Source organism: Mesocricetus auratus, unplaced genomic scaffold, assembly GCF_017639785.1.
Source record: "Mesocricetus auratus isolate SY011 unplaced genomic scaffold, BCM_Maur_2.0 Super-Scaffold_100054, whole genome shotgun sequence".
NCBI lineage: Eukaryota > Metazoa > Chordata > Mammalia > Rodentia > Cricetidae > Mesocricetus > Mesocricetus auratus.
Genome location: NW_024429231.1, coordinates 1313978 through 1337155, shown reverse-complemented (window position 1 = coordinate 1337155; position 23178 = coordinate 1313978). Strand labels below are relative to the sequence as shown.

The window sequence follows — 23178 nt, the reverse complement described above, 5'->3', positions numbered from 1 at the left end:
GTGTGTGTGTCTGTGTGTGTGTGAGAGTGTCTGTGTGTCTGTGTGTGTGTGTGTGTGTGAGAGTGTCTGTGTGTGAGAGTGTCTGTGTGTGTGAGTGTCTCTGTGTGTGTGTGTGTGGTGCAGGCAGGCACCAGAGTCAGAAAGGAAAGAGCGGAGATGTCAATGGAGACAGACGCATGGGAGAAGGGGAGAGGCCAAGCTTCCAGCACATTTCTGGAAGGGCAGCCAGGAAGATGGACAGTACTGCTGTGTGCTGGATGAGCGTGTTCCTCTCGAATGGTGTCCTAGAGCTGTAACTCTGGGGTGTCCACTCCCCCTCCTGAGAGGACAGCGCCGCTGGCTGTCCCTTCTCCCCTGGCCCCACCCACAGTGACTTTGTGCTCTGTTTGTCTTCAATACTTTCATGACCAAATTTTTTTTTTTACTTTTTCCATGTTTTTTTTTTAAAGTAATTACAGAGCAGGTAGTGATTGACGCAAACCTCCCTTCAGTATCAAAAGAGTCTGTGGGGCGGGTGGGGCCGGCCAGGGCCGCGAGTAGAGCTCCCTGTTGGGGACACTGTCGGAGTTGCCCCTTGGGCTCTGGTGAAGTTGTCTGTCTCTTGTGTTTTGAGAGTGGAGGAGTAAGAGGGAAGGACAGGCGTCAAACTGCAAAAAAAGAAAGAAAAAAGAAAGAGCCATAAAAGGAGGGTTGGGATGGGGGAAAGAGCACTCCTAGAAGAAGCTCCTGTCCCCTGAAGGTGGCGGGCAGGGCTGGTGGGCAGAGGACGGAGGGCGGGGCCCCCTCTCCTGATCTCCAGGTCCTTTCCTGGTGCAGGACCGCCAGCGCCGCCGGGCTGCGCAGCAAGCAGGAGCATCCCGGGCAGGCGTCCTGCGTCCCTGCCGGCCCGGGTTTAGATTTGTGTCTCTTGCACGTTCTCCTTGGAGCCGCTCTTGAAGAGCAGAGGTTCATGGATGGAGTTGAGGCCGGGGCCTTTGGCCCCGCACCCGCCCCCTGGGTTGCCGCTGTAGTGTGCCTTGAAGGCGGCCGCCACGTAGTGGTGGTGGTTGAGGTGGTCTCGCTCCAGCGCGGGAAGGGCCAGATGACTGTCCCCGCCCACGCCCGCGCCTCCGGCCACCGCGGTGGCCGCGGCCACCGACACGGCGGAGGCGGCGGGGAGCTCGTCCTCCACGTTGATGATCTCCACAGTGCGCGTGGGCCCGTGGTGCTTGTGCAGCTGGTGCTGTTTGCGCAGCTTGTAGAAGGCCACCAGCATCACAGCGGCCATGAAGGTGATGGCCACGAAGCAGCCGATGATTATTTTGGTGGTCTTCATGACGTCGTCTAGGTCCTTAAGCGCGTTCTCTGTTACGTCCGTGATGGGCACCGTGAACGCCTTCTCCGTGGGCCGCGAGGAGCGCGGGGCCGGCGCCGTGGTGGACGCCGAGGCCGGGGCTGCGGAATCAGGCCGGCCGCCGCCCCACGCGCCATCGGTCGTGGGCCCCGGGGGGCTCCTTTTCAGTACCCCGGGGCTGCTGAGCCTCCTCACCCGGCTGCGTCTCCAGTGTCTCCACGGTCACCGTGGTAAAGTAGGTGTAGCCGCCCGCGCCCCCTGCACCGCCCCCACCCCCGGGGCCCCCGCCCCCTACCCCCCCTGCGGCCACAGGGTCCACAGCTGACACATTAAGCGTGGCCGAGGCAGTGGTGTTGCCGGCCGAGTTTGTCACCATGCACGTGTACTGGCCCGTGTCCTGCACGGTGACGTTGGTGAAGTTGAGCGTGCCGTCGTGCAGGACCGAGATGCGCACACGGTAGGAACCATGCGTCATGAGTGTGCCGTTAGGTGTCAGCCAGTTGACGGAGGTCATGGATGTGCCGGTGCGGCACTTGAGCTCAGCAGCCATACCCTCGGTGACATTGAGGTCTGTGGGTGGCTCCACGATGACCGGGGGCGTAGCAGGTGAAGTGTGACTGGTCCAGCTCGCCGATGTAGCGGCCCTTGAGGCCGGCTGGCGCGTGGCAGCGTGCACAGCACGTGGTGTTGCTGGGCACCGTCTCCTTTAGCCACCAGCTGAGCCACAGCACGTCGCAGTTGCAGTGCCAGGGGTTGTGGTTGAGGTGGACGCGCTCCAGGCGGTGCAGGGGCGTGAAGAGGTCGTGTGGCAGCGACATCAGGTTGTTGTGGGACAGGTTCAGCTCTTCCAGCGACTTGAGGTCGTCAAAGGCATTTCGCTCGATGGTGGCCACTTGGGCGTGCATCAGCCACAGCTTGCGCAGGCTGGTGAGGCCCTGGAAGGAGCCCGGGCGAATTAGGTCCAGCCGGTTCCCTGACAGTTCCAGCTCCTCCAGGCGCACAAGCGCTGTGAGGTTGGGGATGTCCTTTAGGTTGCACATGCCCAGATTGAGGTAGCGCAGGTTCACCAGCCCCTCGAAGGCCGCCTCCGATATGTACTCCAGCCGCTTGAGCTCGCCCAGGTCCAGGCGGCGCAGTGAGGGCACACGGTTGAAGGCATAGGATGGGATGCTTTCGATGGGGTTGTTGCGCAGCCACAGCTCCCGGAGCTTGGACAGGTACTCAAAGGCCTGTGTGGGCACCGTGGTGAGCCGGTTGTCAAAGAGCTCCAGTGTGTTGAGGCTGGGCAGCCCATTGAACGCGCCCACCTCGATCTTGCGCACCAGGTTCTTGCTCAGCTGCAGGATCTCCAGGTGCCGGAGGTGCTTGAACGTGTCCGTGCGGATCACCTGCGGGGAGACAGTGTCAGTGCATCTGACAAGCCTGGGCTCTCCAGTTCGCAGCGGAGAACGAGACCCGGTGATCAGCATGGGGTGCTGAGGACAAGACCCTGATGTCCAAGATGCTGGGCGGGAGCTCTGTGACTATGCCATGGGAGACCCCTCACTGGAGGACTCTTAAGTGGGTGGTCTACCCTGGAGCACACCCCCACCCCTCACCGGGGCATTCTAGGCTGCTGCTCCACCCTTAGCCTTCACCCCCAGCTGCCTTTTCACGTTTTATTTGGAGACAGGCCTTACCAAGTTCCCAAACTGGCCTTAAACTTTTCATCCTGGCACTTCAGGCTTCTGACTTCCTGGGAAGACAGGCCTGTGCCTCCATGCCCGACTTTCTCACGCTCCTTCTGTGTCCCGTGATGTTTTCCACACACACCTGTCATTCACCCTTCAACAGTCCTATAATTACTCCGGCTCTGAGAGGAAGAGAGGCGGCTCACCACACGGCTTGCTGGGTGCTGAGCCGGGTGGACCTGCCTCCCTCTTGTCTGTTTTTATGGACACATACAGAAATTGAGACTGCGGAGGTAATGGACAGCACACTCCTCCTCCCAGCCCTGCCTTCCTGGGTATGGGACCTGTCACCTGACCATTGCCCAGGGTCAACTCCCTCAAGAAGCGAGGGTGGCAGAGACAGCTGACAAGAGGCCATGCACATGCCTCAGGATGTTGGAGTCCCTTGACACTGGCTTCTCTTTACCTCAGGATTCTCACTATTGTTCCCATGGCCTACTGACCCAAAGTCTTCATGGGAGCGCCACCTGCAGGAGGTAGCTCAAGGACATCAGCCCTGAAGCCCAACCCCCATCTCCTATCCCCCCCATCCCCTGCAAGGGTGTCTAGACTCACAGAACCATCGCTTTCCTACTCACAGCGTGCTACAATATTCTACCCCATGCAAGCGAAGACCTAGATGGCAGGGACAGTGATGTCCCAAACAAAAAGTTTTTAAACATTTATTTATTATGTATACAGTGATGTATGCCTGCAGGTCAGAAGAGGGCACCAGATCTCATTACAGACGGTTGTGAGCCTCCATGTGGTTGCTGGGAATTGAACTCAGGACCTCTGGAAGAGCAGCCCGTGCTCTTAACCTCTGAACTGCCTTTCCAGCCCCCACCCCAAACAAATTTTTAAAAAATTTTGAGGCAGGGTCTTATGTAGCCCAGGCTGGCTGATAACTTGAATTTCAAATCCTCCTGCCTCCGCTTACCTGGCCTAGCGATTACAGGCATTCACCAACGTGTGGTTTATGCAGTGCTGGGGCTGGAAGCCTGGGCTTTCTGCATGCTAGGCAGGCACTCTCCCAACTGCGTCCTCGCCCAGGATCCCCAAAGAGCCACAGCCCTGGCTTCAAGACATTCATCTTCCATCACCATCGCCTTCCTCCTCCCTCTGCTACCTCTTTATTTAAAAAGCTCCCCAGAGCTGCCAGCTCCCTCGTGCCTCCAAGCCTGTCCCCTCAGCCCCTAGGCGTTAGCCTGCTTCTGCTCATGGTCAGCTCTTCCTTGCCCAGATCAGGGTTGCCTGCTCTGGAGGATGTCCTGGCTGCAACCCCCCATGGGCTGTGTGTCACCCACAGAACCTCGGCTCTGGGTTTAGGAGAGCAGCGCTTCCTCTGCAGCAGGATGAGTCTGAAACCGTCTCCTCTTAGGACTCCTGTCTGGGACGCCCACTCTCATCTGGCCACAGAGCCACGCCCCCAGCTCCTCACTTGTGTTAAGTGGCTCTGCCGCTGAGCCTCAACCACATCTCACGAGGGCAGCGCAGAGGCTCTTGGCTGACTCACGGAGAGATGAAAGGGGTGAGAGAGCGTCCACGGTGACTCATGCATGCACTTAATCCCAGCACTCAGGAGTCTGAGGCAGGAGGATTATTGTGAGTTGAGGCCACTCTGGGCTATGCAATGAGATAACTCAGGGACTCCCACTCACTGTGGTAGAGTAAGTGGCTGGAGCCTGAACTGAGATTTCAAGTGAGAGGACCAGAGAGGGGCTGTGGAGGGAAGAGGCTCCTCAAAGTACGCTACCTGGTTCCTTGGACCAGGCCTGGCTGGCGCCAAGTGAGAATTATAAACAGAACAAGCATTCACAAGCCTATTGATGGGAGTCACCTGTATACCTTTTAAGGAAAAATAACAAGGAAAGGAAAGTCTGGAAAACAGAGTTCAGCCATGTTAGCCATACGACACACATCCATTCATCCCCTCCTTCCTTCTTTGAAAATTATTTTGTGTGTAGGAGTGTTTGCCTACATGTGTGTATGTGCACATGTGTGTGGTACCCAGAGAGGCCAGAAGAGGGCATCAGGTCCCTTGGAGCTAGATGCTGGGAACTGAACCCAGGTCCTCTGCAAGGGCAGCAAGTGTTCTTTAGTGTGCAGGCATCTCCCCAGCCTCAAGCTCCTTTTCCACATGTACACAATTGTAGATGATTAAACTTTAAACTTTCAAGTTTTTTGAGGCTTTGTAGCTCAGGCTGGCCTTGACTTGGAGCCACACCTCCTGTTTTGGTCTCCAGTGTAGCTGGGAATACAGGTGTATGCTGGAGTCACCAATCCCAACTGATGCTTAATCCTGTCAGGTTGATTGGACTGAGTGATGTTGGGAGATAAGTAAAGCCCACGTCTGGGTGTTCCTGGTCCAGAGACCGGGAAATAATGAAACTTGGACCTAATAATGTATGTTTAATCCAGTGAGGGGCTGGACCCCCCCAGAGAGGGGATGGGAGCATGCCTGAGTAGTAGAGTCCCTATCTAGAATCCCCCAGTGAGGGGCTGGGGTGTGGCTTAGGGTAGGGCTCTTGTCTAGAATCCCCCAGTGAGGGGCTGGGGTGTGGCTTAGGGTAGGGCTCTTGCCTAGAATCCCCCAGTGAGGGGCTGGGGTGTGGCTCCACTCCACCACTGTAGAGCACTTGCCTATCATATGTGAGAGTCTATGTTCGGTGGTGGTCAGATGAAACAGTGACTGCAATCCCACAGGAATACTTGGATCTGAATTTTTGACTCAGCAGATCATGATCAATACTGTTCTGTGTTTCCTCCTCTGCTTCTCCCCAACACCTTCCCTTCAAATTAGTGGCCAGAATTATCCAAGGTGGAGTTCTGACTTCAGTGACTTCAGTGACACACACACTCCTCTCTGCCCCCCTCTCCTGTGCTCCACCCACATTGGGGACACACACAGATCCCCTTGACTAGTCACACCCTGTCTGGATTCTTGGCCCCTTCCTGAGATGCTTTCTGGAACTTCCAGGAAAGCCATTTGGTATCTGCCTGGTCACCTACCCCAGATGGTTCCACTCATCACTAAGAGATTTTACCAGCTCCCCATATTGACTGCCACTGGTTTGACATGCTGTGACCCTGTCTGGATGGTGAACCTTGTGTAAAGATCATGGCAATGAGGTCTGTACTCATGGCATTCAGTGCAATGCCTTGGTCACCGAGCCAGGTCTGAGGGTGAATGGACCAGGGAGAGCAAGGCCCTGTGATGGGTCATAGTCATTTTAACAAGACAAGACTCGGGCACACCTGTGAGGGGGCTTCTAGATTGGGTTCATGGACGTGGAAGACCCACCCTGAATGTGGGGGCACCGGCCTATGGACTGGGGGTTCTGGATTGAATGAAAAGGAGAAGGTGAGCTGAGCACCTGTGGACTGGATGCAATGTGACCAGGTAACACTGCTGCCACTGCGCCTTTGTTGACATTCTGGGCAGCACCACCTAGAACCGTGAGCCAGAATGAGCCTTCTTCCCTTAAGTTTCATTGGTCAGCTCCTCTGAGATAACAATGAGAAAAGTTACCAGTGCAGACCCAGGTGTGCTGTGACTGCCTGATCTTTCAGCATGAGTGACAATGCCAGAGAGTGAAGCCTCCAGTGATGCCTGCTATCCCAGCACCTGGGAGGTAGAGGCAGGAGGGTTGCCGTGAGTCCAAGGAGGCAGGATTGTGAATTTTAGTTAAGGTCATCAGACTTACTATGTAGTCAAGAAAGACCTTAAACTACTGATCCTCCGGTTCCCACCTCCCAAGTCTGGGATTCTAAGAGTGCCACCACAGCTGGTTTACACAGGCTGGCATTGGACTCAAGGTTTCATGCATGCTAGGCAATCACTGTAGGAACTCGGTGCCACCCCACCCTGAAGTCCCTGCCTTTTGTGGAACGCTTAGCTGAGTTGATTTACTGTAACCATGAACTCACAGGGATCACTCCTAGAATGCTATTGGATGTTTGCACCTATCCTTCCCCCCTCTCCTGGGAAGTGGATTTCTTCTCATTCCATTTACCCTCTTCTGCTTTAGAGTTTAGAGACCGCCTCTTCTCTCTGGTTACCTTAAAGCACTAAGGTGGTTTGAGCAGGCATGGCCCCCACAGGCTCATAGATTTGAATGCTTGGCCTTAGGGATTAGGAGGTGTGGTCTAGTTGAAGGAAGTGTGTCATGAGGTGGGCTTTGGGGTTTCAAATGTTCAGGCCAGGCCCAACATTTCCTTCTTTTTCTGCTGATTGGGATTCAGAGCTCTCAGCTACCTCTTCAGCACCATATCTGCCTGCACGATGCCGTGTTCCCTTGTATAATAATGGATTAAGGCTCTAAACTGTAAGCCAGTCCCAATTAAGTTTTTTTCCTTTGTAAGAGTTGCTGTGGTCATGGTGTCTCTTCACAACAACATTCACTAAGACAGACACTCTCTTTTTCCTTAGGTTTTTTTTATCCTTTGAGACAGACAGCATCTCATCATGTAGTCCAGGCTGACCTCAAACTTGTGATTCTCCTGCCTCAGTCTCTTGAGTTCTGGGATGACATGTTCATACTTCCCTGTCACAGCCTTAAATATGAACAGGCATGCTTTAGGAGCATAGCCCTTGATTTCTTTTCTCTCTTCCCCAAATAATACAAGACTGATCCTACTTCTGACTCTAAAGTCAAGAGCCATCCTGATGGGCCCCAGCAAAGTGTGTGTGTGTGTGTGTGTGTGTGTGTGTGTTTGTGTGTGTGTGTTTGCTCTGTGTGATGGCTCTCAGGCTGCAGCTGGAAATCCAGTCACGTAACCCTGGTCAGGCATAGCCCATTCCCACCTGTACTTGATACTTTACATGTTGTGAGCTGTGTGAGCTGTGTGAGCTGTGAGCTGTGTGAGCTGTGTGAGCTGTGAGCTGTGTGAGCTGTGAGCTGTGAGCTGTGTGAGCTGTGAGCTGTGTGATGTTGTGAGCTGTGTGAGCTGTGAGCTGTGTGAGCTGTGTAATGTTGTGAGCTGTGTGATGTTGTGTGCTGTAGGGCCCACCTGGGGACAGTCACAGGTGCTGATATCCTCATAAGACTCCCTCCTTCCTTCCTTCCTTCCTTCCTTCCTTCCTTCTTCCCACCCTCTGTCCCTCCCTCCTTCCTCCCTTCTTCCTCATTCTCTCCCTCCCTCTTTCCTCCCTCTCTCCCTCCCTTCCCCTCCCTCTCTCCCTCCACCCTTCTCTCCCTTCCTTTTTGGCTAGGTTGACCTCAATCTCCTTATGTAGCCAAGGATGGCTTGAACGTCAGTCCTGCCTCCACCTCCTAAGTGCTGGGATGACAGGCTGCCCCACGAAGATCAAACCCAGGGACTCATTTATGGTAGGCCAGCACTCTACCAGTGAGCTACAGCTTCAGCCTCCCTCTGGCCCAGACACCTTTTCCTTTAGAGATGGGGTTGCCATACGGCTGTGATTGCTCTGGAAGCCTAGGCAAGCACCACCATGCTGGCTTATGGACATCTGAGAGGTTTTATACCATTCTGGGCTTTCTCTGGGCAGGACAGACACAGTCCTGACCTTGTAGAGTCTGCATGCAGTGTGATAATTAATCATCCATTATGGTGTAATTATGGAGCGTCCAGCCTGCTGGGGTGATGGGCCTCAGTACCCCAACACCATCTGAAAGACTCCAGACCAGATGTCCTCTGAGTCTTGGGACAGTCACAAGGCTACTGCCATGGCTATTCTTGATTGTCATCTTGGAATAAACTACAACACAAATGGCTGAGCAAAACTGTGGGGACGTCTTTTTCAAGTTAAATCATTTGAGTTGGGCATGGTGGTGCACGCCTTTAGTCCCAGCATGTGGAGGCAGAGGCAGGCGGATCTCTGAGTTCTAGATCAGTCTGGTCTACAGAGTGAGTCTCTGGACAGCCAGGACTACACAGAGAAACCATGTCTCAAAAACAAACATTAAAAAATGGGAAGACCCACTTCTAATCTGGACCACACCTTTTGCCTCAGAGTACATCCGTGCTCTTCGAGGTCTCCATCCAGCCCCAGGGAAGGCCCAGATTGACAGCCCACATAAAGGATGTGGAGAAGGGGGCTTGCTCTCTCTGCCTGCTTGCTCCCTCTCGATGGCAAGTCCCTTCCTTCACTGGCATCAGAGCCCACTTCTTTGGGATTCCAGTATCTACCGAAAAGCCTCCAGCCCCATGGACTGAGCAACTGCTGAGTTCTTGGTTTTTTCATTGGTAGCCAGCCATTGTTGGACTAGCTGGAGCACAGCCTGTAAGCGATTCTATTCTCCCTCCCATGTATACGTAAGTATCTCCATCCATTCTCAGTTGTGCTCCTCTAGAGAACCCTGATACAACTGTGATTGGCTCTTGGAGCAGGGAGCCCTCCACTTCTTGCCCAACCATGCTGTGACACAGGAGCCCTGGGTCTGGGATGACGGACCCCAGCTGGCCACATCTGTCCCCTTAGTCCTTTGGCAACATGTCCTGCATCTTGCTCTCCTGGCTCCCTGCCAGAGCTGAGGACTGAGTGGACACTCAAGCCAGGAAGCCTGGCCGCAGCCCCCCCCCCCCCCGCCCCCGCAGCTTGGCCTCCTTAGGCACTGTGCATGTCTGCATGTCTGCAGCATCGGTAACCAGGACTGGAGTTGAGCGAACCACTGTGTTCTACTGGGGCTTTTAAGAGAATAAACTGTCAGGAGATCCTTTATTAAAAATTTAACTGTGGTAGGAAAATGATTAAGTGGACATTCAGCCTAATGCTATTAAGATAAATTGTTTTCATGCGTCCTGAATGTACTGATGCAGGGAGAAGCACGTTTGTGAGGTTGTGGTTGTTTCGGGTTTTGTGGCACAGTTTTTTGTTTTCAAGTTTAAGAGCCACCGGACTGGAGATATGGCTGCCTCAGGTAAGTGCTGGCCATGCAAGCTTGGTGTCCTGAGTTTGATCTCCAGAACCCAGGTAAGAATCTGGGCGCAACGGTGCACATCTGTAACCCCAATGCTGGGAGACAGAGGCGAGCTGAGTCCTTGGGCTGGGCGGCCAGTCAGTGCAGCCAAATGAGTGGGCTTCAGGTCAAAGGTGAGAGGGACAGGGAGACACTTGATGCCAACCTCTGGCCTCCATATGCACACACACTGCACTACATACGTGTACACACACAACACACACATACACAAATACCACACACACGCACCACACTACATAACACACACCACACTACCCACATACACCACATTACCCACAAACCACATACACACCACACATACACAATACACTATGAAACACACACCACAACACCACACTACACACATACTACACTACCCACATACCACACGCATACCACATACACACATCACACCGCACACACTCAACACCCACACAGCACAGCACACACACATACACACATGTACACAATACCACACATACACACACAGCACACACACACACCATAACACACATACACAGACACACACATACACAACACCACACACATATTTTAAAAAAAAGCAAACAAAACCCCCAGCTGTTTTGATGGTGGTTTCTGTGTTTATCCCTTGTCCTTCCTTGGGACCTCTTTGGTGACTAGCACATGGCTGGGGTCATGTGTTGGTACAAGCCAGGACTGGCCTCCTTCCTTTCTTCCCTGGCCAGGGCCTGGAGTCCCCTCCCACCCTGAACTAGTGCTTGTGAGGAGCTGTGCTGAGACGTCTGAGCCCGGATTCTACTTCCTGTCCACACATGCACCTCAGTGTGTGTGTGTGTGCGTGCGCGTGTGTACGTGCGCGCGCGCACGTGCGTGCGTGCGTGCGTGTGTGTGTGTGTGTGTGTGTGTGTGTGTGTGTGTGTGTGTGTCCGCCTTAGTGTGCTCTGGCTATCCTAAGGAAGGGCTTGCAGGGCTGGTGTGTCCCCTCCTCCCTTCCTCTCCTGGGCTGTGAGGAAGCTCAAGCTGGGACACTTCCTTCATGGAGGTAGAGTCTCAGGGCCCAGGTCTGCCCCAGTGAGGAGTAGGTGGCCCTGAGGCACAGAGGACGTCAGGTGCTGCAGGACGCCACAGTCCTGTGTTCAGCGTGACATCTACGTGGGAGATGATGGGACAGAGGTGTGGGCCGCCATGGCCTTGTTTTATGCCATATTGGGGACTAACCGTGCCACACTCTAGGGGAGCACTCTACTCCCAAGCCCCCAAACTTTCAGGAGCTCTGACACAGGGACTGGATGAAGTGGAGGTCCCGGTGGATCCCACAATGAGCTTCAGGTAGACTCTGTGTGTCCCTGGACACAGAGCACATGGGAACTGATGGGTGGACGAGCTGTGGGCGGGACGGCACCTCCGGGGGAGCAGGTGCCTGAGTGCTGAAGGACCTCTTGGTTGCAGTGCGCACAGGGTCAGGCATAGGGTGGGAGGGGACGGAGATCAAAGGAAGGGCACGTTGTCTTCTGGTTGTAGTCCTAGCGTGCAAGAGGATTATGGGAAGTGCAGGCTAGCCGGGACTATGGAGTAGAACTCTGCCTCACCCTGCCCTCACCAATGCACACGGCACAAGTTTGAGGACCTGAGTTCAGATCCCGGAACCTGCATAGAGTGGACAAGGAATTGCTCAGGCCACGGCACACTCAGTGGTTAGAGCAGGAGACCTGCCCAAACAGAGGGCAAGGGAGCTCCAGCTCCAAGTGCGACCTCTGACCTCCACAAATGCAACGCAGCACTTGGGTGCTTGCCGTCACGTGCTGAGCACCCACACATGCAAGGTGCAACCCCCCTTGACAATGTATATTTCCCAATTGGCAACAACATGTATACAAAAAAGATAAGTAAGCCTCTTTCTCTCTCTTACACACACACACACACTCACACACATTCACACACACACACACACACACAGCCAAGGCCTGGGGGAACTCACAGTTGGTAAAGTGCTTGTCCAGTTAGCAGGAGGTCCAGAGTTGCATTCCCAGAGCCCACACGGAAAGCCAGGTGTGGTGGCAGGTGTTTGTCTTCAGGCCGGGGATCCCTGGAGCTCACTACCCAGATAATCTGGCCTGACAGCTGAGCACCAAGTCAGCGAGAGACCTCCCTACAGGATATGGCCGCTACCTGAGAAACAGTGTCTGAAGTTGTCCCCTGTCCTCCACATATTCATGAGCCCACATGCAAACAGGAACACACACACACACACACACACACACACACACACACACACACACACACACACACGCACACACCCCAGGGTGGGGCTATAGTTCGGTTGGTGGAGTGTTCACAGGACATGTACAAGACCCTGAGTTCCATCTCCAGCACTACACAGACTACGTGTTGTGACACTTTCCCATCATCCCGGTCTTTGGGAGGTGGAGGCAGGAGGATCAGGAGTTCAAGGCTATCTTCTTTGAGGCAGTGAGTTCAAGGCCAGCTTGAGATAAATGAGACCTTACCTCAAACAAGAAAAAGAAGAAGAAAAAAAAACCTAACTAAGCAGACAGCTTAGTTGAAGGAGGCAGGTGTGTGGCCTTTCTCCAGGCTCCTCAGACAGGTGTGGGAAGGAGGTGCCCGTCAGGCTGCAGACTTAAGCCTCTGCCTCCCTTATCTACAACAGGGCTCTACCCCTGACCATACCCCACCCCTCACTGGGGGATTCTAGGCAGGGGCTCTACTGCTGACCTATACCCCAGCCCTCTTTTTACATTTTATTTTGAGAAGGGGCCGTCCCTGAACACCCAGTCCCCCTGCCTCAGCCTCCTGAGCAGCTGTGAAGCCAGACCTTTGCTACCACTCCAGGCTTTGAGTCTGCGACTTTCATTTATCATGCCCATTGCAGAAAGGATCGAAGGCCTTCAATGAAAACAGGACACCATTGGAGAAGTTAAATTCCCCACAAAGAGCAGCCTCGAGAGAGAAGCATGGGCAGTATTTTTCTGTGTTCCCTGTGAAATGTTTCTTTAAAAGATTTATTTATAGCCAGGTGGTGGCGGCGCACGCCTTTAATCCCAGCACTTGGGAGGCAGAGGCAGGAGGATCTCTGTGAGTTTGAGGTCAGCCTGGTCTACAGAGTGAGTTCCAGGACAGCTAGGGCTACACAGAGAAGCCCTGTCTTGGAGAAAAACAAAGATTTATTATTAGGTGAATGGTGTCTTGCCTGTATGTACATACGTACACCACACTTGCAGTACCCACAAAGGCAGGAAGAGGTCGTAACCACCCTTCACCACGCCCACAAAGGCAGGAAGAGGTCTTAGCCACCCTTCACCACGCCCACAAAGGCAGGAAGAGGTCGTAACCACCCTTCACCACGCCCACAAAGGCAGGAAGAGGTCGTAACCACCCTTCACCACGCCCACAAAGGCAGGAAGAGGTCGTAACCACCCTTCACCACGCTGGGACTGGAGTTTCATGTGGTTGTGAGCTGCTGTGTGGGTCTGGGTCCTGAACCTGGGTCCTCTGCAATAACAACCCTTAAAAAAAACTTTAACTATGTTTTTATGGGGCGGGAGAGATGGCTCAGTGACTGCTCTTGCAGAGGACCCGGGTTCAACTCCCAGCACCACATGGCAGCTCGAAACTGTCTGTAACTCCAGTCCCAAGGGATCCAACGCCCTCACACAAACATACACTCAGGCAAAACACCAAAGCACATAAAATACAAATTAAATACATTATAAAAATCTTAATGTAGGTATGTATTTTGCTTGTGTATATGTATTTGCACCATGTGCGTGTCTGGTACCCTCAGAGGTCAGAAAAGGACATCAAAGTTGGGAGATTGTCTGACAGTATGTGGGTGTTGGGAACTGAACCCAGGTCCTCTGCAAGAGCAACCAATGCTCCTAAGACTGGACCATGTCTCCAACCCAACTCCCTGTGAAGTTTGAAAATATTAACACCAGGGGACCATTTGGAGTTCCTCCTTGTATTTTTTGAAAGCTCATGATATTGATTGAGATGGAGGCTCACTATGAGGCCCAATTAGCCTTAAACTCCTGCCAATCCTCCTGCCTCAGCCTTCTGAATGCTGGGATGTCAGCTGTGTAGACTCACACCTTGCTAACTGTTTGATGTTGTATATGGGACATCTCTTTAAGACCTCATTGTAAATGCCCAGGCAGAATTCACAGAGGGGGCGTGGGGAAATTCCCTCCCTAGCTATAGCTGTGCAATATCCAAGGTGGGAGCATCTGCAGTATGGGGTGCTAGGCCATCCTAAAAGGGAAGTCTTTGGGCCTTCTATTCCTTTCAGTGATGGGTGCTGGAAGGACCGCACCATAGCCTCTGTGGTGTCAGCTGCATTTTGCTAAGTTAAATGCACACATGGCCTAAGACTAACAATTCCCCAGATGAAACCTTCCATGGAGATCACTCTGCAGGGCCTGGGGAGAGTGAATGCATGCACAAGGACTGAGCTCAGTGCCCAGCACCCACAGGAAGAACCAGGTGTAAGGTTCAGGATCGTGATCCCAGCATAGAGAAATGGAGACAGGCAGATCCCGGCGGCTGGCTTGGTAGCTAGCCTAGCTGATTTGATGAGTTTCAGGCAGCTCCCAATGAGTAACACCCAGGGGGAACACACACACACACACACGCACGCACGCACGCACGCACGCACGCACGCACGCACTCGAACAATCAACATGAATTCAAACAGGCAAAATAAAATGAGAAAAGAAGAAAAAGACCTACCACTCCCACAGGAGTCCCCAAGTGTGATCTTGCAGCAAGGGAGAGGGGGTACATGGGCCAGCAAGGGGTGGCAGAGGAGACTAACGTGGCTGAGGGAACATGGGGACAAAGAACCAACTCCACAGCCGTTTTATTCGCATACATTAAACACACACACACACACACACACACACACACACACACACACACACACACACACAGACCTCCATAAGCATCTTCTGAGGGTGCCTGTGGGCCGGGAGGAGATGGGGATGGGAAGGAGGAAGGGTGTTGCCGCCAGTTAGAGCAGCTTCCAGAGAAGAGGAGGGCACAGAGGGCTGGCTGTCCAACCTCTGCTCCCACACTCCAACTTCTCCCGGGCCTGGTGGTCTGTCACCTGGCCAGAGCAACCCTGGGGCTGCAAGTTCTGTTAGGTTGTCCAACTGGACAACTGGGTACCAGTGGGAAACTGTTGTTTTAAGAAAAATAAGATGCTCTGGGCTCCACCTTCAGTACCACCAAACCAGCCAACCTAAACGAAATAAAGTAAGTGAGAAGAGGCACTCACTGTCTCTGCCCTGTGGGAGAGGCTTCCCCGCCACCTACACACATAAGCACAGAGGTCACACTTTGGAGAGAACCCTGTCAGTACCCTCTAGTCCCTCAGTGCCCAGTGTGGTTCTCTCTCCCTGGACTCCTAGGGCAGCCTATGTGGGAACAGGTGGTGGGACTCTCTCAGCCATGCAGGTTCTCACAAGAGGGCACTGTGAGGACAGGGGTCCTGTCTGGGAGAGGGCAGAGCTCTGGGGCCAGCCTCCATCCACCCTCAGGTGTCTGCTGAGTGCCTGCTGCTCACTAGGCTCTGGCTCTGGGTGCCAAGGGTGCGGCAGGGAATGGTGGGAGGTGCAGCTGGAAGTTGTGAAGGCAGTCTATGAGCCAGTCACAGGCAACGTGTGTGTGTGTGTGTGTGTGTGTGTGAGTATGTGTGTGAGTGTGTGTGTGTGCGCGCGCGTGCACGCACAGGGCGCAGGTATGTGATCAAATGACACCACTGGGTAGTGCTTCTCAAGGGTTGAGTCTTGAGCAGTGGGGAGGTGTGGCATGGATATCTCCACTTGCAACTGAGACGTGAATAGTCTTCCTTTCGAAGCGCTTGCTGACCCAAAAGCAAGGCAAGCAAGCGCTCTTGGATGGAGTCATACTGCCCACCTCCCCAGCCTCTCTGCTGCTGTTGTAGTGAGCGTCTAGAACCCCGGAGCCTGGGCATCCAGCCATTTCACTAGTCTCTTCTTGGTGACAGGAATATTACACTTTTACCAAGCCACACCAGACACGGGGTCTGCTGGCCCATTCATTTAGTCTCAGCATGTTGGAGATGGAGTTCAAGGCCAGCTTGGGGTACCTGAGAATATATTTCAAAAAACTGTAAACCAAGGCAAATCTGGTGGTACAGGCCTGGCATCTCAGATCCTCAAGTAGGTAAGAGGCAGGAGGATGACAAGCCTACCGTGTGCCTAGGTTATAGAGTAGGTTCAAGGCCAGCCTAGGTAATTGAGTGAAAACCTGTCTCAAAATAAAAAGTGAACAGGGGCATGGCCCTGCAGTAGAGCTCTGTCTAGAATCCTCCAGTGAGAGGCTGGGGGCATGGCCCAGTGGTAAAGCCCCTTCCTAGAATCCCCCAGTGTGTTTGGGGGCATGGCCCAGTGGTAAAGCCCCTTCCTAGAATCCCCCAGTGTGTTTGGGGGGCTGTTGCCCAGTGGTAGAGCACCTGCCTGGTGTGTTGGAGGCCCTGGGTTCCCTCCCCAAGACTGCAAAACAAAAGTCTAGCAATGAGAGATGTTCCTGGTCACACCACCAGGTGCCAGAACCCAACCTCAAGGCAGCTTTAAACACTGTGACTCTTGTCTCTGAAAAGGAAGTGAGCTGAGATCATGGCTGAGGAGGAAAGCGCTTGGTGCACAAGCAGGAGGACCAGCGTTCGAGCTCCAGCACCAGCGGAAAAGCCAGGCATGGTGGCACATCTGTAACCCAGCACTGGAAGGGAGACAGGAGGCTCCCTGAAGCTTGCTAGCCAGTCAGCTCAGTGATCTGCGCCCTCCAGCTCAGAGAGAGACCCCGCTTAAAAAAAAAGGCGGACAGTAATTATGGAAGACATCTGATATCTACCTGTGGCTTCCACACGCACACACCACACACACACACACACACACACACACACACACAAGAAAACAAAGAACCCTCCTGCTAGCCAGGTAGGACCCTGAGTATGGGCTGGGAATGTCGGGTTGGGGACTCCAGATGGGCAGGAGAGCTATCTGAGCCTGTGGGACTGTGAATAGCTTTTGTCTCTGTATGTTTATCTAAGTGTATTTTCTGGTTTTCCTGAATTAATTTGTATTCATTCTGTAATAAATAATTAAAAGATGCATTTACATAAGCTCAGAAAGGTATGACAACAAATGTAAACAGGAGTTATTTATATCTGGGTGGTGGGATGTGATGATTTTTTTAAAATATGGATAATTAAAACCATTACTTTTTTCTTTTGTTGAATGCTGGTTCAATGGTTAGATTTGACACATGGTCTCTCTGTGGCCCAGGCTGGCCTGGAACTCACTATGTAGCTCAGGGTGGCTTTCATGGTTATCCTCCTGGGATCATAGGTGCACAGCGCCACGCCAAGCCAGCATTGCATTTCTTGCTCCTGCCATCTGGAAGGCCTAGCCCCCATGGGCCTTTCTGCTCTGGATCGCAGCTTTTAGGGCAGCTTCTACAGTGGAGTGACAGATGAGAGTGTTCTGATTTCTAGGGCGCTGTTTCATCCTTTTTGTGGCAGAGGGTCTGGCCCTACTGAGCGACATAGACAGCCCAGCAGCTGGAGGGATATGGGTGCGGACTTCAAGCAAACCGACACAAATGGTAACCCATTTGTTCAAGGAAGCGGCCGGCGAGGTGGCCTGACATAGAGATAGCCAGCCCCGCACTGGTGGTGGCCCTGGGTCTCAAGTTTCTCTGGTTCACACATCCTTGCTTCTCAGACACCCAGAAAGGGCCTGTCCCCTGGGGGCTTCCATTCTTTCTGGCTCTCCAGAAGACTTTTGTGGGGCCCCTGAACCCTGAGCTGAGCACCGGGGGTCTGGGACGTTCTGTGAGGGTGCCCACCTGCATGAAGTGGGTACAAGGCAGCCTGCATGAGGACTTGTAGTTGACTACATGCCTTCAGCCGAGTATGGTGGCTCACAACTGTCCTCCTAGCACACCGGAGACCGAAGCAGGAGTGTCACTGCAAGCTGGCACAACCTGGGCTGCAGAGCGGGTCTGTGGTGAGCCTGAGCCACGGCAAGAGCTCCACACCAGTTGGAGATACAGAGTGAGACCCGGCTTTATCTCAAGCAACCAAGCAAACCAACAAATAATAAAAGCAAAACCAAACCCAAGCAGCACCCAACAGCAAAGTCCTCACTCGGGGTGCCCTGCGTCTGATGACAGCTGCAGACATTTGAAAATAGGTGGCCAGGACGCTTCTGAGCACCTCTCAGCAGCCAGGACAGCTCCACCTCGGGTGAAGAAAGACCTAGTCCAAACATCACACTGTACAGGTAGGAGGCAGCTCCCAGCAGCCCTCTGGGCCACCAGCACAGTCCCAACCCCACCTCATGGGATGGGCTGTGCACCAAACAAAGACAGCTGAAGTCACTTGCAGCCCCTACTAACTACTGCCAGTGCCAGCCCTAAACCCCGTGGACCCCACCATTCATCCAGCTAGCTCCCCAGAACCGGAATGAGCCCCCACTTTCTAGAAGGCATTGAGGCTTACTGAGAGATGCTATCTTGGCCCAACAACAGGGAGGGTGAGGTGGAAGGGCCCCTCCTGGCCGCCTCAAGGCACCCTGTCCTGTGGTGCGAAGGCGTGGCAGGCACACCGGGAAAACGCACAGCCTGCGGGGAAACACATCGCAAAGGTGGGCAGGGCGACGACGGGAGATCTGGTGCGCAGGCGCCAGGAAGTGCAGCGTAGAGGATGGGGAGGGAGGCAGAGCCTTACACCCTTTGTGCCTTGACCTAGTGGCCAACCAGCGATGGAGGTGGGCTCACCTGGATGCTGTTCTCCTGCAGGTTCAGGTAGCGGGTGTTGACAGGGATACTGGCAGGCACCTCGGCCAGCTCCCTCCGAGTGCAGATCACCCGGCTGGCCTGGTTGCTGCAGGAGCAGGCTGCCGGGCAGGAGGTGGCTGGCGGGGAGCCTCCTCCAGCGGCCGAGGTCACGGTCACACCGCCCCCACCGGCCCCCAGGGGTGGGGAGAAAAGCCACAGGAGCAGGAGAGCCCCGTGGGGCCAGGACATCCTACCAGGCGGCAGCAGGGGGCACGGGGAGCCACGAGTGTGGGCGTGCGCCATCCTCAATGTTCATACTCCGAGGGCACGCTGGGGGGCTGTGGAGGAGACAGGGTGGTGGTCAGTAAGCGTCAGGAGCTCAGGTTGTCCCGACTCACCCGCGAAACTCCACCAGAAGCCCTCACCCTTGCTCGGAACCAAAGGTACGGGAACCTGGCCTGCCTGCACGGGCCCATTTCTCCTGGGCCGTTCTGTAGAAAGGATAACTGAGGCCAAAAGAGAACGTTTGGGCCCAAGGTCACTTGGTCAGTAAATGGCAATGTCAGCGAGATTCACACTCAGGTGTTGCCAAGCCTGGGGGGGTGCAGGATGCCCAGACAGGAACATTGAAAGTTCCAGGCTAGCCTGGTCTGGAGAGTGCATCCAAGGCCGGGCTGGACGATTCCGTGAGACCTTGTTCAAATCTAAAAAGGCAACATGTGGCTGAGTGGTGGAGCACATTCCAGTGCATCCAAGACCCTCGGTTCCATTCCCAAGGCTTTAAAACTATCTTCATCGTGTCTGCATTGGTTTCAGTTAGACAGGTAAGTGTGTGGAGATGAAGGGCCGATGGACGGACCGGACCGTGAGGCACAGGCTCAGCCCGGTGAAGCACAAAGCTGACCAGCCCCCTTCACACCCAAGCAGTCCCCGGGAGAAGCACCCCCATCTCTCAGGTGTGATGGCACCAGCCGCCAGGCCCAGCTCTGTACCCTCCCCTGGCTCACCCTCGCTCCTCCCAGACCCTACCCTGTCCCAGACTTGGTGGCTGGGCTTCTGGGAGGAGGTGGGGGCTGCGGGGCACCCTCACCCTGTGGTGGCACAGTTGGAGACCATAGCAGTGCCCTGTGCCTCAAGATGGCAGGTGCTCTGAGGGAACACGGCCTGTGGAGGGCCCTGTGCCAGCAGCTGTCGCAGGATGGGGGCTGAGGGAGCTGAGGGAGCGGAAAGGGGCGGTGGGTGCCCCGTGTCTCAGCCTGGGGTATGGGAAGTCAGCATCACTGCACCCTACTCTCCGGAGCCCCAGAGGGGAGGGACTCAGGCTAACCAAATGGAGGTACCTGCAGCCAGCACAGCAGGCTCTCGCCTATGCCTCAGCCCTCCAGCCTGTGGAGGGCGGAAGCCGCTGGATTGTGTGCCAGGCCATCTCAAGGCCCACTGGGTGGCAGAGGGGGTTTGGCCTCAGGACTCACCCTCCACACAGTGTCCCCGAGTGCTCACACACATAGAAAGTCGGCTTGAGACAGGAAGGGGGGTCCCCATAAACACGATACCCACCCACTCACACAAACAGCAGGAACAGACACACCCTCGCATACGGCCTCTCCAATCCACGGACACAGGGCTGCCACCCCCCCCACGCAGGTGCGCATGAGCACACACACACACACACACACACACACACACACACACACACACACTTCTGCAGCTCCCAAGATTTTAACCCAGATAGAAATGTGTGTGCTGCTGTGTGTGAGGGCAGGAAATGGAGTCAGAGACAGAGAGACAGCGAGAAGCAGAGATGGTGAGAGGCATGGAGGCAGAGCAGAGACAGAAAAAGAAAAGACAAAGGCATAAACCAGGCCAGAGGCAGAGACTGTGACAGAGACAGGATCAGAGAAATAGACAAAAAGAGACACAGAGATGGAGAAATGGACAGAGAGGCGGGGACATGGGGACGGAAGCACAGACTGAGCTGAGACAGAAGGATACCGAGACCACAGAGACCGAGGTCCCCGCCTCAGCTGGCCGCCAGGCCCTGCCCTGCGCCAGCGTTTCTCAGCGGGGGCTGTGGGGTCTTTGTTCCCACACATGTGGCCGTGAGCTTCCTCCTCAGTCCACCCTGGGTCCACCGTCCCCACTTGCTGAGACTCTGGCTATGACCAGCCCATACAGCTGTAAGCCAAGGATCTGGCGCGGTGCTTACTGAGCCCACCATCCCCCCGGCCGGCACCCGGTCTCCTCCCCCACCGGCTGCCAGTGCACACCCCACCAGGGCTGCTGCAGCAGCTCCCTCCTGCGCCTCCCGCCTCTCCTGCCACCGTCTCCTTGTCCTTGCCTCCCCGCCCGCCCGCCCGATCCCACAGCACGCACACTGAGGGACACTTACCCTGGTGGCTTGGCTTCCGATGCCTTCTCTCTGTGCCCCAGGCCCCCCCCTCCGCATGTCTGCAGTTGCCCCAAGGCCCTGCCACCCCAGCTTCTCGCTGCTTCCCGCTGGGCTTGTGCTGGGGGGGGGCGCAGGGGTGTCTTGGGTCTCCCTGCACCCCCCCCTCGTCTGTCGCCCTTCCCACCCTCTAGGGGAGCCTGGCCTTCTTCTCTTGGCCACCACACAAGCAAGCCCTCGCCTCCTCCGGTCCTGTGCCCCCCACCTTAGTCCCCCCACACCAGATTCCTTCTCTCCACTCCCAGACCCAGCTTCTGCCCCTCTCCCAGCTCCCCAACTCTGTCTTGCCTCCCTGAGGACCACCAGACCCCTTCTCTATCTGTCCTCCTCCTCCACTGTCCTGTCACCCTGTCATTGCCAGGAGCCTGGCTCAGTCAGGTTCCTACTGTCTGTCTGTCTGTCCTGGGGCCTGCCTCGTCCCTCTCCCGGCTCTGCCTCTCTCCCTTTCTCTGCGATTACAATTTCTAGTCACACGGCAGTGCAGAGCCCAGCTCCCTCCCTCCCCGCCCCCTCCCTCCTTCTTTCTCTCCTTCCAGCGGGGAGGGCACTCCCTCCCTTCTTCCCTCCACCCTCACTCAACTCCCCCCTCCCAGCTAGCTCGGCCAGGGGGTGGCCTCCCCCTCCCCCCTGCTAATCAAAGGCTCCGTTATCTAATTAACCCGTTGGTTCTGGGCAGTCAGGGAAGGTGGGGGGGAGCGGGGGAGGAAGGTTGGCGGCTGTGCTGCCAGGGGAGAGGGGTTTGGACTGTGCCAAGCTACAGCCTCGTGGCACACACACACTCACACACACAACACACACACACACACACACACACACACACACACACACACAGCAGCCTCAGCTGCAGAACCAGGCTGGGCTGCTTGGACTCCATGCCACTGGACCAAGATGTCCCTCCTGCATCCTCAGGGCCCATCCTGGGTTCAGGTACTGCTCCACCTCATGCAGTCCCTGATTCAACCCCATTTCAATATGCTACCCAGCCTATGCCAGACAACTTAGGCCCACATCACAATCACCCTTTCTTTCAGCTGGGGCCGGCACTCATTCTTGCCACAAAGAAAACTACCCCAAGATGCCCCTCCCCATTCTACCCCACCTGGGCCACCCAACTCCTAGTGCCCTCTGCAGAGCAGTCTGGGAAGCTACACTCTGCTCATTCACTTCATGTGTCCCTTCATCCATCCATTCCTCCTCCCAGCGGTCCATGCATTCACCTGCCCATCCATGTACCCGCCCATCCGTCCACACAGACAGTGAGTACTCAGTATGTCCATCCGTCAGCCCTTCCTCCATGCATTCACCTGCCCATCCATGTACCCGCCCATCCGTCCACACAGATAGTGAGTACTCAGTATGTCCATCCGTCAGCCCTTCCTCCATGCAATCATATGTCCACCCTCTACTCCTCTGTCCTTCCATCCACTTGTCTATATATCTGTCCTTCCATCCACCTGTCTATTCCTCCCTTTGTCCATCTATCCTTTCATACTCCATCTCTTCTCTCCTTCCATCCATCCATCTGTAAATTCACTTATCTATATATGCATTCATCCATTTCTTTACCCATCTCTCCATTCTTTATCCATCCATCAACCATCCATTTATCTGTTCATCCATCCATTTGTCTGTCTCTAACCATCCTTTTATGCATCTATTCATCCGTTTGCCCATCCATCCATCCATCCATCCACCCACCCATCCACCCATCCATCCATCCATCCGCCCATCTATCCATTCCCTCCACCTCTTTGTCTCTGCCTGTGTATCATCCCTCCTTCTTCTCTTCTTCTATCTAAAACCTATTTTGGAAGCCCCCACTATGTGCCAGGCACTGAAGATGTCACCAAGTGCTTATGCGTGGGTACAAGGCTCGGCATACCATGGGCCAAATTGGGGTAGTGCCAGCAGGTGCTCTGGGAAGGGGCTCTGGCTGGACCCCCAAATCTGCCCTTTTTTCCATAT

General features: G+C 54.7%; 1 protein-coding gene across 1 annotated transcript; it reads right to left on the bottom strand.

Annotated features, from left to right (window-relative positions):
* Nucleotides 1–399: 399 nt before the first annotated feature.
* Nucleotides 400–21692, bottom strand: Lrrc4b (leucine rich repeat containing 4B). Its single transcript, XM_005084783.4, is given in 5 exon segments — nucleotides 400–1489; nucleotides 1491–1928; nucleotides 1930–2721; nucleotides 18768–19105; nucleotides 21157–21692. Coding segments are annotated over 4 exon segments (2130 nt in total). The 5' UTR covers nucleotides 19071–19105; nucleotides 21157–21692; the 3' UTR covers nucleotides 400–892.
* Nucleotides 21693–23178: the final 1486 nt, after the last annotated feature.